This window comes from Dama dama, chromosome 24 (genome assembly GCF_033118175.1).
Source record: "Dama dama isolate Ldn47 chromosome 24, ASM3311817v1, whole genome shotgun sequence".
In the NCBI taxonomy this organism is placed as follows: Eukaryota; Metazoa; Chordata; class Mammalia; order Artiodactyla; family Cervidae; genus Dama; species Dama dama.
This window is the reverse complement of record NC_083704.1, coordinates 37,023,317-37,040,594: the sequence shown is the minus strand read 5'-3', so window position 1 is coordinate 37,040,594 and position 17,278 is coordinate 37,023,317. Positions and strand designations below refer to the sequence as shown.

Here is a 17,278-nt window from a genome sequence, read left to right as displayed (position 1 = left end):
AGGAAGCACAAAACTTGAGGAAGTAGATGGAGAAAAGTTACATTGGACCACAGCTCTTGACAGTGGCTCCCAGGAGAGATTGGAAGGATAACCTGGTTTTCTGGATGTTAGCATTCAACTGCTAGCCCCTTTCTGCCTGGCAGAGGTTGGAGAAAAGCAAACAAGAATAGCTATTTCTGTGGCTCCAGCATCACCTGGCAAGCAAGCTCAGTCAGCTTTAGCAGACATTCCCCAGGGAATATATTCTCATAAAAGACAATCCCTTATCAGATTATCTCCTGATCTCATAAGACAGGTAAAAAGAAAAGGCAGGTTTGAAAGAAAGAAACAGAAAGAGAGAAATGGGGGGGAGGGAGGAAGGGGATAACTTACTAAGCCTGGAGCTGAAGGCCATCAGGAGAAACCAGCCTGGTGTCAATGAGGCGTGCGCAGGTTTTGGAATCAGGAGGTCTGGGTGTGTGTCCCAGCTCTGTAACATAACTAAGAGTGTGGCCTGAAAATCAGACTCTCTCTCAACCTCAGTGTATGTGCCTATAAAATGGGGATGGTAAGAATCAATCTTATTTAGCTTTGTCTCTTGTATTAATGCAGGTTGAACCTATTGTAAAATTTACTTCAAAGGTCAGAAAGTAGTCATATCACCAGTCATACACTCAATTTATTGGGCACAGATTATGCATTAGGATAATGCCTGACATGCTTTACTGAACACTCTAGTGCAATGAGTCTTATAATTAGTGGAAATGATTTATAAGCTGCTGAGTACTATTATGTGAATTGTAAGTGGTTATTTTCAGTTGGTTAAGTGACTGTTTTCCTCAAGAAAAAAGTTCTCCCGGATTATTAAGAGGTCAAGCTGTCATATTAGCACTGAACAGTTTAACTACACCAGTTAAACCCTGGAGAGAGCAGGCAACTCAACAGCTGGGGATTAATTCCATTCTGATTTCTCAGTGATAATCAAGAGATTAACTCAAAATCACCATTTGCAGCTGCCTACATGCACAAAAGGGGCTTCCCACATGGGCTTCCCAGGTGGTACAGTGGTAAAGAATCTGCCTGCCAACGCAGGAGACGCAAGAGAAGTAGGTTTGCTCCCTGGGTAGGGAAGATCCCCTGGAGGAGGAAATGACAATCCACTCCAGTATTCTTGCCTGAAAAATCCAGTGGACAGAGAACCTGGCGGGCTATAGTCCGTAGGGCTGCGAAGAGCTGGACACAAGTGAGCAACTGAGCAAGATTACAAGCATGTGCACACAGCTGGGAAAACTCTTGCAAACTCTTGCTCCTTGTCTGATTGCCACCAAACCATGTCTTGGGCTAACTACTCTTGTTTTCACCAACACAAAATGGAAATTAATACATGTTGATCGTGTTGTCCATGTCCTGTGCTTTGACATGCATTTTATCCATCAAATTCTCACAACCATCCTGCGAAGTAGATAGTTATGACGTGCCAAAGGGTCCCAGGTAATAAGGGGCTGAGCCAAGTTCAAGGAGGAGCTCATCAAAGGACAAGGGGGAAAACAGGTGACCTGTCTTCACAGAAGCTTCTTCATGGAAGCAGCTGCCGTGAAAACAGGGTTCTCTATATATATTCAGACTCTGCGTCATTTTCCAATTAGAAACTCTGATGAGACACTGTTAAATGTTTATTTTCAGGAAACCATGGAGGATATGTCTGCCTTTTTTTTCCCCCCCAGAAAGAAACATCCTCTTTACTTAAAACCAGTTGTTAGGCTGTATTTTTGGACATCATGGTACAGTATAAATGAGTCAAAAAAAGAAAAGAAAAAAAGCGGGAGGGTACAGATACTGTAAACAGGAAAAGTCACAAAGTGGAACCAAGAAAAGCTGAGAAGACTGTCCGGGCCAAGGGGGATTTTCGTTCCTGTCTGCCTTTCAGGTTGACCAGAAAAAAGTTCTCCGGTCGCTGGGTAGAAATTGAAAATTTTAGCTTCAGTGATCATGCAAGTAGCAGACACCCTGTGGTTTGGAAACTTTTTGCTTTGCCAACTGTCAGTTTTCTCTTTTCCCGTGAAAAACAGCCTGTAGGAAGGAGTGAAAGTACTGCATCTTTCAAAAAACTTAAAGACAAGCACAGCTCGGGTGGAGGGATGTTAAAAATAAACTGCTGTACTTGTAACTGAAAGATACCCTCAGTACTGTTTATTCAGTAAGGCAGATTTGGAAATCTGGACTCAATATAAGCCATCCACAGAGCAAACAAATTACATACACTGCCATACAAACCTAAGAATAAAAAAAAAAATTAATTAGAAAACCTAAATCAACTTTACACTAATTTTAGAAGACATACTTATTGTCAGAGTTTTCATGTTTCAATTTTTTCATTGGCCTTGTTAGAATGTCTCTGATTTATGCTTTTCAAAAATCTCTTGGTTCTTTGGGTCCATGTATAAGTAGAGGATAAAACAGATCCTTAGGGAGTTTATAATTATTATACTAATAATACAAATGGATTCTACTAGATCCAGAATCCTATCTTGGTTGATAGAAATGTCTATTTGAGTAGGGGGATTTAGAAAAGCATTACCAAGTAGTGAAAACAGAAAAGTCAATTCATTTAGGACAATACAGAAAAATTCTTAACGTCCAGGACTCATTTTACCATCACAGAACAAACCATCCCCCTCAACCTTGATACTTCTAATGTTCAGTGATGAAACTTTAATGTCATCTAATGTTGGTTGTGGTTTCAAAGAGGATTCAGCCTTTTTTTGAGGCTAATATTGGATTCAAAGATTAAAACAGAGCAACCCCAAAATTGGAAGGCCACAGGTCAGAGAGACAAGAGAAATTCATAATAGGAGCCCAAGAAGACTTCTGGGTGAGTACCAGGAAACACAACGAGGGGAAAGAATCCACTGAGGCAGCCATTCCCTAACAGCTCGTGGGCATCTACTGTCCTGTTTTCAAGCTGGTTTTTAAGTGCAACCAATATTAAAAATTAAGGTATATCAATTTATATCTTTTACTCCCTTTTACTATTCTCTTTGTTCTTGAGGTTATCAACATCTAGTGAATCAGTACGGCAGCAATTCTATTTAGTGACGCCTAATGCTCATCTTTTCCCAACTCAGTGTTGTTAACCTTGATGATGTGAAGTCAGCCAAGGTGAGAGTATTATTGGAAATTGGGCATGGAAATTGGCAAATGGTATCTGGTGGTTTGGGCTTCACAGATGGCTCAGTGGTAAAGAATCCACCTGCCAATACAGGAGATGCGGGTTTGATCTCTGGGTCAGAAAGATTCCCTGGAGGGGGAAATGGCAACCCACACCAGTATTCTGGTCTGGAAGATCTCATACACAGAGGAACCTGCTGCCCTACAGTCCACAGGTTGTAAAAGAATCAGATACAACTCAGCGACTAAACAAGAACAACTGATCAGTGCCCTTGTCCCCAGTGAGTGGGTTATTAAACATTTACCAGCATACCACTGGAGAAGTTCAGTGGGAGAAGGGGGTCTGGGGGGAGGACACTGCTCAAAGCTCTAGGTCAGGATGCTGAGACCACTGAGAGGCCACGTGACAAAGGTGAAAGAACAGAGATTTTCGGTCCAGACATAACTCTGTTCAAAGCTCAGCCGATTCAACTTTCTTAGGACTTACTTATTACATCTCTAAAATGGGACTAAGAATAGCTACTGATAGAAAGAAGAGCCTGGAGAAAAGAGGCGGACATAAACAGTGCCTGTTGTACTTTATGATTATATTTGAAAAGTCCCCAGTGGGCTAGCTCACTGCTGAGGTTCTCTCGTGCCAGGACTAGAATGCTCATATCAAATGCTCAGTGTCATTTGCTTTTCCTGTTATTTCGGTACGGGAATGTAAGCTTCACTTACTGCTGCTTTCCAAGCCCCTAAGCCAATACCAAGACCACTGTAGGACAAAGTAAGCGTGTGTGGAATGAATGAATTTCCCTTCATTTTCAGCTCCTGATCCCCTTCTGGGTTTTCCGCCCATTTCTACTGTTAAGGTCTCACTGGCAAGTGAGGGACTCCTTTGCCTCTTAATTGCCAGGTTCCAACCAGCTATGTTGTTGCTACCCTTCTGGAGTCGATCAAACCGCTGGAACTCTTCTCCTGCTAAAGCAGACCGCCGTGACCTTAAAGCCCCGGTGAAAGACGCTTCCAGGTTTTCATCACAAGCAGAACCAAGCCTGTGTCATTCTGCTCTGTCGGCAAGTTTCCCCCTGCTTCTATTCCTGCTCTGAAATAATCTCAGTTCCGTTCTGCCCCCATCAGAACGGGTGAGTCTTGTGAGAGGAAATCTCACCCAACACTTGGGGCTGTAACCAGGGCGAACCAAATATTTCCCCTGGTGGCCCTGCCTTAACTCTGTTTCTTAGATGTGCTCTCCTAGAGTGGCATTTCTGAAGGGAGGGGACTGTGGTCATTTAAAAAAGGATGGGTGTCTCTGGTAAGAGTGGCCTGGATGGTGGATTATGCAAACTCAGGGGGAAGTCATCAGTTTCCAGAATTTCTAGTACCTAATCACATTTGCTTTAGTCAGAGGGGTTAAGCAGGGTGGAGCCGCCCACTTAGCTAGGGCAGGGTAGTGGCTGGGAGCAGCCCTGAGGGAGTCCAGCGGGCATGATGCCTGACCCTGGCTCTGCCTCGAACTAGCTGGACACTTCAGGCAAGCCACTTACCTTCTCTGAGTAGTTGCTATAAAATGGGGATAGTTTTGCCTGGGGCATTGTAGCATCCCATGGGTGTGTGTGCTAAGTCGCTTCAGTCCTGTCTGACTCTTTGCGACGCTATAGACTGTAGCCCGCCAGGCTCCTCTGTCCATGGGATTTCCCCAGGCAAGAATACTGGAGTGGGTAGCCATGTCCTTCTCCAGGGATCTTTTCAAACCAGGGATCAAACTTAAGGCCCTCGTGTCCCCTGCACTGGCAGGCAGGTTCTTTACCACTAGCGTCACCTGGGAAGCCATAAGAAGCAGCTTATTACTTAATAGTGCATTATTTAACAAGTGTGATGCTCAAGACCATAGACTCTGAAGTTAGTAAGACTTGGGTTTAAACCCCAGCTCTCCTCGGTAGCACCTGTGTGGTCTTACACAGGTATTTGACTTCACTTTGAGCCCTGGTTTGCTGGTCTGAAAGCAGAAATAATAAGAGCACCCCCCGCCAAGAGCTGGAAAGAGTACATAAGATAATACACATAAAATGCTCAGCAGAGCACACACCTTACAAACACACTTTTCACTAACAAAAACCAAGGAATTTCTACAGGGGCTTCCCTGGTGGCTCAGTGGTAAAGAACCTACCAGCCCAAGGATACCTCTGGTTACTATGAGATGAGGCTGGAGGTGGATGACAAAAACCAAAGAAAGACAAAAAGAACGAGATCGCTTCATTGGGCCTCATCTATAAAATGGACATACAAATATGACTAAGTTTATCAGCTCCCTGTGAGGATTAAATGAATGAATAAACATAAAGTGCAGTGCTTGGCACATGGTGTTGTTTAGTCTCTAAGTCCTGTCTGACTCTACGATCCCCTGGACTATAACCCATCAGGCTCCTCCGTCCACGGGATTTCCCAGGCAAGAATACTGGAGTGGGTTGACATTTCCTTCTCCAGGGGAGCTTCCTGACCCAGGGATTGAACCTGCGTCTCCTGAGTCTCCTAGATTGACAGATGGATTATTTACCACTGAGTCATCTGGGAAGCCCATAATGACTATTACTTTCTTATAATAAATACTAAAGTGATCCTGTTTTATTTATCTCTTCCAAACTCTTGCTGGTTAATATCCAGATACAGATCCCCCACTCTTTTTAGATCCCTCTATTTCTACCTTTGTTATCAACTCAGCTGATGGGTTGGTAACATATCTCTGTTCGCTGGTAAATCTATAACACGTAAATCTATAACGTTTACAAGGCTACTTCAGGTCATGGTGAAGGTTCACGGTGAACTCTATTCAGTTCCCTTTCCTTTTCCTATGAAATGTAATGTTAGCCTAGAAAATGAAACTTTGTGTAAAATATCAGTTTTAGATGGAGAAGGAAATGGCAGCCCCCTCCAGTACTCTTGCCTGGAAAATCCCATGGACAGAGGAGTGTGGTGGGCTACAGTCCATGGGGTCACAAAGAGTCGGACACAACTGAGTGACTAAACTTTCACTTTTTAGTTTTAGAATCAGTTCTGTCATGAACTTGGGACAGTTTTTGCATCTGTAAAATAGGAAGTGAGATACGCAGGGTTAAGCACGGACTTCAGCATTAGGCAACCCTGGATGCAAGACTTGACTCCAGCAATTAGCTGGTGGGACCCTGGACAATTCATTTAACCCCTGTAAATGGGTTTTTTTTAAATTTGAAAAATACAGACAATAACAGTATCTACCTCATGGAGTTCAGGCTAAAACACAAGAACGGGTGAGAAGAACCCCACACAGCACCTGCCATTCTGTGTTAGCCATGATGAATGATGGTGACTATTGAACTTGCCACAGGCGCGGTGTGACTACATGCACCACTAAGAAAAGTGTTCTGCAGGCCCCAGAAAAGGCAGAAAGCATCTGGGTCTGGAAAACACGTCAATGGGACAGGTTGATGGCACAGACAAAACATCCTCAAGCAGGATGCTTTGTATACACAAGAAGGTGAACAGATGGGAAACAGTCTAGTCAGATCAGGAGAACTCCCCTCCACGCTTTCATCTCACAGGGATGGAAGGTTCCCACAGGGGTCTTCTTGACCAAGGGGGTCTAGCTTCAGAGCTGACCTGGTTCAGTCAGAAGAAAGCTTCCAGCGTCCTGCAGACCACCTACCCCTGCACCGCTCGCTCCCTGCCCACCCTCCCTGGTCTTGTTCTCCTTTCCCCCTAAATCTCTGGCTCCAGCCACACTGGTCCTCTTCTAGTTCTCCCTCTGTATGATCTCATCCACACCTCAAAGCATGAGGAGGTTTGGAAAGTGACTGGCTCAACCAATTTGTTCTTAAAAACACAGATTAAACATTCATTTCTCATAGAAGCCATTGTGTAATGGTTACGAGTAAAAGACTCTGAAGTCAGCTCGCCCAGGGTTCAAATCCTGACTTTGATGTTTTGCTAGGGGCACCACGTGGGCAAACGACCTCATCTCTGTGTTCTTCTGTTTCCTGATCTGAGTAATGGCAACAGTACTAGTGCTTTGCTATGAGATGTGAACAAGCTGATGCACAGGGTGTCTGGAATAGCCGTGGGCTCCATAACTCTTACTATGAGTGTGAGTTGTGTTCTTTTGGCTCTCTATACTTCTCTTTTGTAGCATTTCTCACAATTGCAATTAAACGATGATGCACTTTGTTGTATAATATCTACCTCCAGGAACCCTATCTGTCTTCTTAATCACTGGACCCTGAGCTTATAGCTGGCACCGTGTAGAAGCAGCTGCTCAATAAGTGTCTGTTGGATGAAAAAATGGAGTTGCTTATTCATTTTTTAAAAACTGAGAGCACAATCGAGTGTTCTTGTCTCACATAAAATATTTAAAAGCTATCACTAGTTATGAGTAGCTTCTTTTAAAAAGAAGGAAAAAAGGATAATGTAAAAATAAGATCTGTGGTATGTTGGAACTCAGTACTTGTTTTAAGAAAGAGGGGCGCTTGCACTTCAGGTGAGCGCTTGGGAATGCACATGGTTACTGCAAACAAGTTCCTAGCATTGCAACTCAAATATAGTGCTTACTGTGTAATCTCTGCAGATTTTCAGATGAATCCCTAAAGCCAGGCGACTGCTCTAATGGTGAACAATTACTTACAAGTCCCACTCGAGTGACCCTACTCTCAACACAAGACCAAATACCAAGAGGGTGCCTGCCTCCTCCACACTCCAGTTGTTGGTAAACCTACAACTTCTCTCAGAGATGTGGTATAAACAGCTGCAGAGCCTCCTCTGCAGGTGGAAGGACTTGCCCTTAGGTTCCAAATACCTTGCATGGAGTCCACGACAATTCCCAGATCACACACTTCTAGTGGGCTTGAATAAGGTTAAGTGCTAAAGAGTTCTCCAAAAAAGCTCTTTTCTCGGGTATCACACACAGAGGCCAACTCGTTCCTCACCATTTCTCTGAGCGACACATACATTTATCCCATTTCCCCTGCTGGGATACGGGACTTCTTACAAGTCTATTAATGTGGGTAGAGGGGTTGGCAAACAACACCCTCCAAAGCATAAGCAAAGCCTGTGTGTGAGAATCTTTTTCAGGAAGAGTTTCTATAACTTTTGTCAGATTTATATTCTGTGTTCATGTCCTTAAAATGGTTTAGAACTAGGTCTTTTAAAATGATGAACACTTGACCTCAATCAGGCCCAAGATGCAACTCTGCAATGGACATATGGTAATTCATTACTTATTTGTGAAGCTATGCCCAGTGAAATCCAGACAAGTGTCTGCAAGGTCAAGTGATCTCGCGTGTCCAAGAGGAGAGAAGGCTGATGGATATCCTAATGAGGACAAGAGGTGGGGTAATGAATAACTGATTCACACTCATGCTATCAGGAACATTAAGGGCCCTGAAAAAAACTATTCATTCATTAGTTTGTGCACTCAGTCTTCTGGTGATGTTTACATATCTTCATGGCACCCTCGTCTTTCTCTGCTGTACTTGAGATGCACGCTGTGTGCTAAGTTGCCTCAGTCGTGTCTGGCTCTGTGCGACCCCATGGACTGTAGCCCCACAGGCTCCTCTGTCCATGGGATTTCCCAGGCAATAATACTGGAGTGGGTTGCCAAGTGCTTCTCCAGGGGATCTTCCCGACCCAGGGATAAAACCTGCATCCCTGGCGTCTCCTGCATTGGCAGGTGGGTTCTTTACCAGTAGTGCCCCCTGGGAAGCCCTGTACTTGGGACAGATGGATAATAATATTACCTAACAATAGCAACTGCCAGTTACTATGTATGTATTGAGTGACAAAGGCCAGCTCTAATCCTCTCAACAATCTAGTAAGATAATTGTAATTATGTCTGTCATGACACCAGAGAGGTTCCTCGGTTCATAAGTGACCCTGCAGGATTCATGTGCTAAGACTCCACTTCCTCTTCCTTTTCATGTGGATATACCCTACCAAAAACAGAACCTTCCCCAGTGGACTCCTGAATGCTTTAGGGTGTCACTGTTTGCTGTAATTGACATGTTTCAATTTCTACCTAAAAACACCTGTTGGTTGAATCTTTTGACCTCAAAATCATAATAATTAAATTCTACTACTCACAGCCATGTTATATCAACAGCTTTTCTACTCCCCAGGAGTGAGCAGTAAATGAACTAAATGGCAAGCTTGGAAGACTTACCAAGAGTCACTGAAAAATTCCAATTTGCACTCCCCCACTGCTCGGGGCTTCATATAGTCACTGCATCTCATTCACCTTTGTAAGCCTGAGTCTGGCAGGCTGTTGGTGCAGGAGACCCCCAGAAAATAGGTGTTGGGTTCTAAGGAATTTGGAATCCAAGGAGCAGTGTCAAATCTCAACACAAGAGATGTATCCATGACCCACAAAGTCCAGATTTCTTCCTGGATAACACCTCCATGTATGATTTCAGTCTGCAGCCTGGGAAACTTCTCCATTTTCAACTTTGCCAACCTCCCATTGTTCCTACTCATGGACTGCCCCTGGCTCAACAGGCTTCTGAGTCATTATAGTCCATGCCCAGCATCTCTTTTTATGAAAAGGAAAATATCAGTGGAAAGGAAGGAAGAATGGAGAGAAGAAGGAAAAGGAGAGGAAAAGAGGAATGAGGAGAGGGAGATGGTGGACAGCAGAAAGGGAGAGACAGATGCAACTGGTCTGTAAGGAATCTAGGGGACTTCCTTGGTGATTCAGTGGCTAAGACTCCACACTCCCAATGTAGGGAGCCAGGGTTTAATCCCTGGTTAGGGAAGTAGGTCCCCCAAGACACAGCTAATAGTTTAAATGCCGCTAAAGATTCTGCATACCATAACGAAGACAAAATCCCTCAGGTTGCAGCTAAGACACGACACAGCCAAATAAACAAATATAAAAAAACAATCTGTAGTTATCTCACATCATTAAAGTTAGAGCATTTCGAAGCTGAAAAGGGGTCTTGGCACTAGACTAATGCCTTCACCCACGAATGTGGGTTGGGAGGACTGGACTGGATGGGAAAAAGTCAGCTCATGAAGACCTCAGAGCTCATCAGTCAGGGGCAGACCCAGACCTAGCATCCAGTACTCTCCCTCACAGTGCTCTTTAGATAAAGATTTCCTACTGTGGAAGGTCAGCTTCTGGACCAATCTCATTCCTGACTGCAAAACCTGAATATAAAACATGGTCTAACAGAAAGGTTGGGATACAGTAAAATCTTGAAACGACAAGTATAAATTCTGCTGACTAGTTCATTCTAAGTTGTAAGGACAGAAGAAAACCAAAAGAGGAAATAAACCAAGACAGGACAGAAGTGAACATATACTTTACAGCACCACCTAAAAAGGCTTGTTTTAAGGGGGAAAAAAAGCATCTAAAATAAACAGAGAATGAGCCCAACATCATCCTTTGCTGTTGCTGCTTTTATTGGAATGATAAACTGTCTGACTAACTTTGTCAGATTACAGTAACATATATTACTGTTTATTTTACCTGTACTCAGCTTTATCTTTCCAGTTTAGAAAAAGTTTTTCGTTTAAAAATTTTCATAGTTTTCCAACATTAAGCAAGAGGAAGTCTCAACTGGAGTTTCATGGAATCCAGATCAGGGACAAACAAGTATGTCTCATTCTTGAATTATGATCTTGAGACAGACATCTGCTAAGAGCTAACTAATATATTCAGGCTCGGACAATATTTTCAAAGCAAAGAGAAAGTCTTTTAGTATGTTTTTATCTAGTACTGCAGCTTGTTATGACTAGTGCAAGACTGCTGCTTCTTTTCTTGGGGTCCTTCATGTACCTGCTCACTGGTTTCTGCCAGCAGTTGGAAGCAGCTGGAAGCAGCCCAGAATAAGAAGCAGAGTCTCATTTGGGATGCAGCTCCCACCTCTCTATTCCAAGAGAGAAATGAGCGCATGAGAAGAAACTCATGCTGCATGAAATGCAGAGACTCTGGAAGTCAGACAAAGCGACCAGCTGGTCCTAGAAATAGCATTGTGGGGACACAGCATAAAACCAGGGCTCTGCAGAGAGGCCCTCTGGGACTGTGTCCTGCTCCCTAATGCAACAAGAGATCTTAGGAACATTCCTCCACCACTCTGGATTTCCAACTACTCAGTAAGAGCAGGAGGGGACTGGACAAAGTGACTTACGAGGTTTCTTCCAGCTCAAATAGTCCATAGTGTAAATACATTTAACAACCCTGCTCAACCAGTGGTATTTGAACACCACCCATCTCCCACCCTTCCCACTGCTATTGAGCACTCTCTCCATGGTGAGGGTGTGGTGGGGGTGGGGTACTTGACGGTAATAACCTCCATTCCAATAGTCATCAGTACAGTTTCCTGTGTATTCCAAATGAATGACCAAATAGATGGTGCACTGGAACACAGAGAATGTGCCCTGGAGTGGAATTTGGTGTTTCTGGGAATGTTTTAGCTTCTCTGCTAAGAGATGTAGTTCCTGATTCCTGAAAGCACTGCATGACAAAATGGTCTTACTTCTAGGCAGGTTTTATGTTCTGATTCTTTTTTTTTTTTTTTTTTCCAGTGGGTTTTGTCATATATTGACATGAATCAGCAATAGATCTACACGTATTCCCCATCCCGATCCCCCCTCCCACCTCCCTCTGTTCTGATTCTTAAAAGCAGGATCATTTCACATGGGTCTATGTCACCATAATAGAATCCAGGCAATTGGACTGCATTTTGGATATGATTACATTCCTTGCTACTCCTTCAGATCATTAAATAGTTTTAGACAGGACTGATTTAGAGACAGCTGATTGATTTCTAAGGCCACGCTATTGTGCTGGATTATGGCAAGGGGGTAGGATCCCAGCCCCTATTGTGATATATTTATTTCCTTGACGTTTCTCTCTCTACCCAATCCTACCCACTTCCTCCACAGACTTCCTCCTATACCCAAGAGCTTTGCAGCCTCCTGGATGAGACAATTTCCTTTGTTTTCTGAAGTCTACCCAGATTTTCCTCCCCTCCTCCACTTCCAACTTCTACCCATGAGGGGAAAAAAAAAAAAATGGATGCACAGAATTGGACTTGAAGAGCTTACCATAGCCACAATCCACAGGAGGAAAGGAAAAAAAAAGGCTTCCTTCTAATTAGGATGTAGGACTTCCTCTGACAAATCATAAAGGTTTTATGAATTAATTGATAGCCATCCCCGAAAACGGCACTGCTGAGATCTCTATCTTGAACTGCTAAAGTCTGATCACATGAAGTCTTCATAAATTAGAATGAGGGATGGAATTCCATTTTCCTGCTTCTGTTTTGAGGCAAGACAGGGATGAACGATAAAAGGTCCTCTTAGAAAAGCTACTAATGAGTTCTAGTCCCCCACAGGATCTTTCCTGCCAAATGCTCACAGAAATAGAGATGGCTCCCAACACACTGTGTTGAGGAGATGATTAACAACTGCAAATCTCAAAGCATTTCCATGCTGCTTACTGACACCGTTCCTGCCCTTGCTCTGTCCTTTCCACATCCGTAAAACAGCTCAACTCTTTACAATTGAAAGAAAAAAAAAGAAAGAGAGTGGTTTTGGGGTGGGGTTGTGGGGAGCAGTGAGGTGGAATTATACACTTCAACAATTACCAAAGTTCTGAAATTGAAAACAAGAAATCAGCCTTTTCGGACCTTTAAGGGGGCAGAGATAACATTCAACACAATGACAGGAAAACCCTCCAAAAGATGAGTGTTAAGGATGATCTTCACAGTGCTATCACACTGGAGCAGATCCAGGTCTTTGGGGGAAGGAATAACTCTTTGAAAAGAGTGAAGACAAACATTTCTTGGAGTTTCCTTTTCTGAAAGTCGGGTTCTGAAATAATAGTACTTAAGTTAACTCACCCCCGTAAAATGTTAAAATCTGTCCTTGATTCTCTTAAAAATGCCAGAAAGAGCTCAAGAAGCACCATTACGCTGTCTGCAGTCAAAAAATTAGAAGAGAAATTATTCTTACCTCCGAACCATGATCTCGGCTCATTTAAAGGGACTGGAGAGAACGGGCAGGACAAAGGACACATGTATTAAGCACTTGTGTGTGTGTTTTCTCCAAATACAAGCTGGTGGAAGTAGGGACCTAAAAACCCCGACGCCTTCCGCTGCCATATAATCGCAAGGAAATGACCTTACCGTTTGTTGCTTTGATTAGAAACAAAAGCCTTTCAACATGAGTCAGGAGAGCCATGCGAGAAAAAAAAACCCCAAAACTTCTGCTATTTTTTTTTTGGCCACCTAAAGCCTTTCTTCATAACATGTGTAAAACACATGATGAAATGTTGTTTATTGGTCATGCATTATCTGCACTGGATACTTATTCAGAGATTGGCTATGCCATCTAAGAATCCAAACTTCAGTTTTGGTTCTTTGGTCTGTACACATTCTGAACAGGCAGGGAATTTAATGAACACGAACAGAAATAACACTGAACTTAGCTGTGCCACTCACAGTCATTCTACCATGCACGTTTACACTCAAAAGGAAACTCCAATTCCATGGGATAACATTAGAATTGGCATCGGTGATGTTAGTCACAAATAGAAAATCTTGGGAGAATAACCTTGGTCTTGAAAAAGGATTTATTTCATCATTTGTACTTCAGAATCATTACTAATGAACTCAGTGGACAGGGAATAATCAAAATCCATTACACTTTAAAGTCAAGTAGAGAGAAAAATATATAAAATTCGGTAAAAAAAAAAAAAAAACCCAACAACAACAAAACACCACTTTTTAATTTTAGAATGGCTAAGTAAGAGGCTGTGATGTGGTACCCTGTTTTTCCCACCTGAAAAAAGAATCTTTTGGACTTTTGTTCTAGTGTGTGGTGTAGCTAAGAAAACATGTATTCTAGAACCAGACGAGCCTGGCATTTTATAGCCATACGTCCTTGGGTAAGTTACTTGACCTCTCTGAGAATCTGTTTCCTTCTTAGTAAAATGGGGATAGAAATCCCTGTCTCATTAAGGGTGCTGGAGGAATTAAATGAGGCTGGACATACAAAACACTAGGAATCTGACTGGCAGATAGACAGACATCATGTATTTAAATAAAAGGAGAGGTGCCCTCTCTCCTATCAAAATCCCTGTCCCTCAGAAATGAAAGAGCGGCTTTGGCAAGTTCCTTCAAAGACTCCAATTCCTTTGAACTACAGTGTACTGTTGGGGGGAGACACAATACCTTGAAACAACCTAATTCAATATCAAGTTTGGATGATTATAAAGATCATTTGGTGAAATCAGTAGCAAAGGACTTACTGCCAATTCATTAATAATTATAGGCATGTGATCTTACAATCAGAAGGGTTGAATGCTAGAGAAACAAAGTTACTTAACACTACTTGGCCATGCAGTAGGTGGTTATGCTGGAAGACCATGCATATACAACTCTAGGATGAATGAAAAAGGAGGGGAAAAAAACTCATGCAATAATACTCCCAGTAAAGTAACATACACAGAGACTGAAAAAGTGCTGTACTATTTACACTAGCCAAGATGTGGAAGAAGAACTACAGAGCTTCTTGATGAAAATGAAAGAGGAGAGTGAAAAAGTTGGCTTAAAACTCAGCATTCAGAAAACTAAGATCATGGCATCTGGTCCCATCACTTCATGACAAATAGATGGGGAAACAGTGGAAACAGTGACAGACTTTATTTTGGGGGGCTCTAAAATCACTGCAGATGGTAACTGCAGCCATTATATTAAAAGACGCTTGCTTCTTGGAAGAAAAGTTATGACCAACCTAGACAACTTATTAAAAAGTGGAGACGTTACTTTGCCAACAAAGGTCTGTCTAGTTAAAGCTATGGTTTTTCCGGTAGTCATGTATGGATGTGAGCGTTGGACTATAAAGAAAGCTGAGAGCTGAAGAATTGATGCTTTTGAACTGTGGTGTTGGAGAAGACTCTTGAGAGTCCCCTGGAATGCAAGGAGATCCAACCAGTCCATCCTAAAGGAAATCAGTCCTGAATATTCATTGGAAGGACTGATGCTAAAGCTGAAACTCCAATACTCTGGCCACCTGATGCAAAGAATGGACTCATTTGAAAAGACCCTGATGCTGGGAGAGACTGAAGGCAGGAGGAGAAGGGGACGACAGAGGATGAGATGGCTGGATGGCATCACTGACTCAATGGACATGAGTGAGTAAACTCCGGGAGTTGGTGATGGACAGGGAGGCCTGGCATGCTGTGGTCCATGGGGTCATGAAGAGTCAAACATGACTGAGTGACTGAACTGAACTGAACTGAATTGAAGACATGGAAACAACCTAAATGTTCATCGATGGATGAATGGATAAAGATGTTACACTTATGTGAAATGGACTATTACTCAGCTATAAAAAAGAATGAATAATGCCATCTGCAGCTCCATGGGTGGATCTAGAGATGATCACATTGACCAAAATAAGTCAGAGAGAGAGAGAGACAAGTATCATATGATATCACTTACATGTCTAACTTAAAATATGACACAAATGAACTTATCTATGAAACAGCAACAGTCTTGTGGCTACCAAGGAGGGAGAATTGGAAAAGATAGGAGTTTGGGACTAGTAGAAGCAAACTATTATATACAGAATGGATAAACAACCCAAGGTCCTATTGTATAATTCAGAGAACTATATTCAATATCCTGTAATAAATCATAACGGAAAAGAATATGAAAAAATATATGTGTAACTGAATGCCTTTGCTGTATGCCAGAAACTAAACAATACTGTAAATCAACTATACTTCAATTATAAAAAAAAGAAAGAAAAAAGTTCTGTAGCTCAAATGACTTGGGCAGAAGCAAAGATGCTGTGCTTAGGTAAGCTAGAAGGATGATTCAGCCAGGGGCTTCCATTTCAGGGCCAACACACAGCACACAGATGCCTGTGGAGACGCTGAAAAAAATTACTTCATAAAGAGGGAAAACACAAGATAGCAATCACCCAAATTATTAATCCACAGGACAAATAATCTTAAGTATTAGAAGAAAATACTGGACTATTTCATCTACATTCCTAAATGTTTACCTCTTCAAGTAGGGTAAGGCACTTCCCAAGTGGCTCAGTGGTAAAGAATTTGCTTACCAGTGCTGGAGACACGAGTTTGATCCTTGGGTTGGGAAGATCCCCTGGAGTAGGCAATGACCACCTACTCCAGTATTCTTGCCTGGAGAATCCCAAGGACGGAGGAGACTGATGGGCTACAGTCCACGGGGTCACAAAGAGTCGGGCATGACTGAGCACTCGCATATACGTGCAAAGTTGTGTCAAACACTGTCCTGAATCTTCTTAGTGGGAACATGGGGAGTGACTTGATATTTGGGGGAACCTTCTATTTGGGGACATATAGCAGCAAAAGCTCAATAAATGGTGACTTTTCTCCCTGAGAGAACTAGTGTGCATTTCCAAAGTTAAGGAAAGGATTTTTCACTGTTGAGGGACAATCAGAATTCTGATAAATAGTTTCATAATCAAGACAATAGAATGGGCTAAATCCAGGAGGCCAGAGCTGGCCTGAAAGACCAGGTAAAGTGACAGACCAGATACAGGCTTGGGGCAAGGTCAGGTCATGGCCAGGGAGCACACATGAAGACTAAAACCAGGATATGGTCCCAGTAAGGGTGTTGTTTTCAACCATCTTAACTCTGTTTCACCTTTTCTAATTACGATCCCTGCTTTTTCATGAGGGTACCATCCAAATGATTTAAGGTGAAACCTCACGTCCCTATACCAAAGGACAATAAACATGTGATTGAGGAATTGTTGTTTAGTTACTAAGTCATGCCCAACTCTTTTTTGCGACCCCATGGACTGCAGTCTGCCAGGTTCCTCTGTCCATAGGATTTCTCAGGCAAGAATATAGGAGTGGGTTGCTATTTCCTTCTCCAAGGGATCTTCCCGATCCAGCGATCGAACTCACATCTTTTACACTGGCAGACGGATTCTTTATCACTGAGTCACCAGGGAAGCCCAGATTCAGGAACAGCAATAAAAATACCAGTCTCCTATATTCCCAGTTACAGGGAACAGGGAAGAAGTGTGTCTGTCTTTGTTCTGGAGTTAAAAAGCTGCTGGGATGGGACCTGGCATATCAGAGTACTTTAGGACAGAGAGAAGAGCTGGAGATAAACAGAAT

General features: G+C 42.7%; 1 protein-coding gene across 3 annotated transcripts in view; it reads right to left on the bottom strand.

Moving 5' to 3' along the window:
• Nucleotides 1-17,278, bottom strand: part of FRMD4B (FERM domain containing 4B) — a 352,299-nt gene that overhangs the window by 144,381 nt on the left and 190,640 nt on the right. Inside the window, exon 1 of one of the 3 annotated variants that reach the window (XM_061128100.1) lies at nucleotides 13,111-13,249. The exons of the other annotated variants lie outside the window; for them this stretch is intronic. Within the exon in view, the coding sequence (XP_060984083.1) occupies nucleotides 13,111-13,134 (24 nt within the window). The 5' untranslated portion in view covers nucleotides 13,135-13,249. Of the gene's footprint in view, nucleotides 1-13,110; nucleotides 13,250-17,278 lie in introns of those variants that run through there. 3 annotated transcript variants of the gene reach the window in all.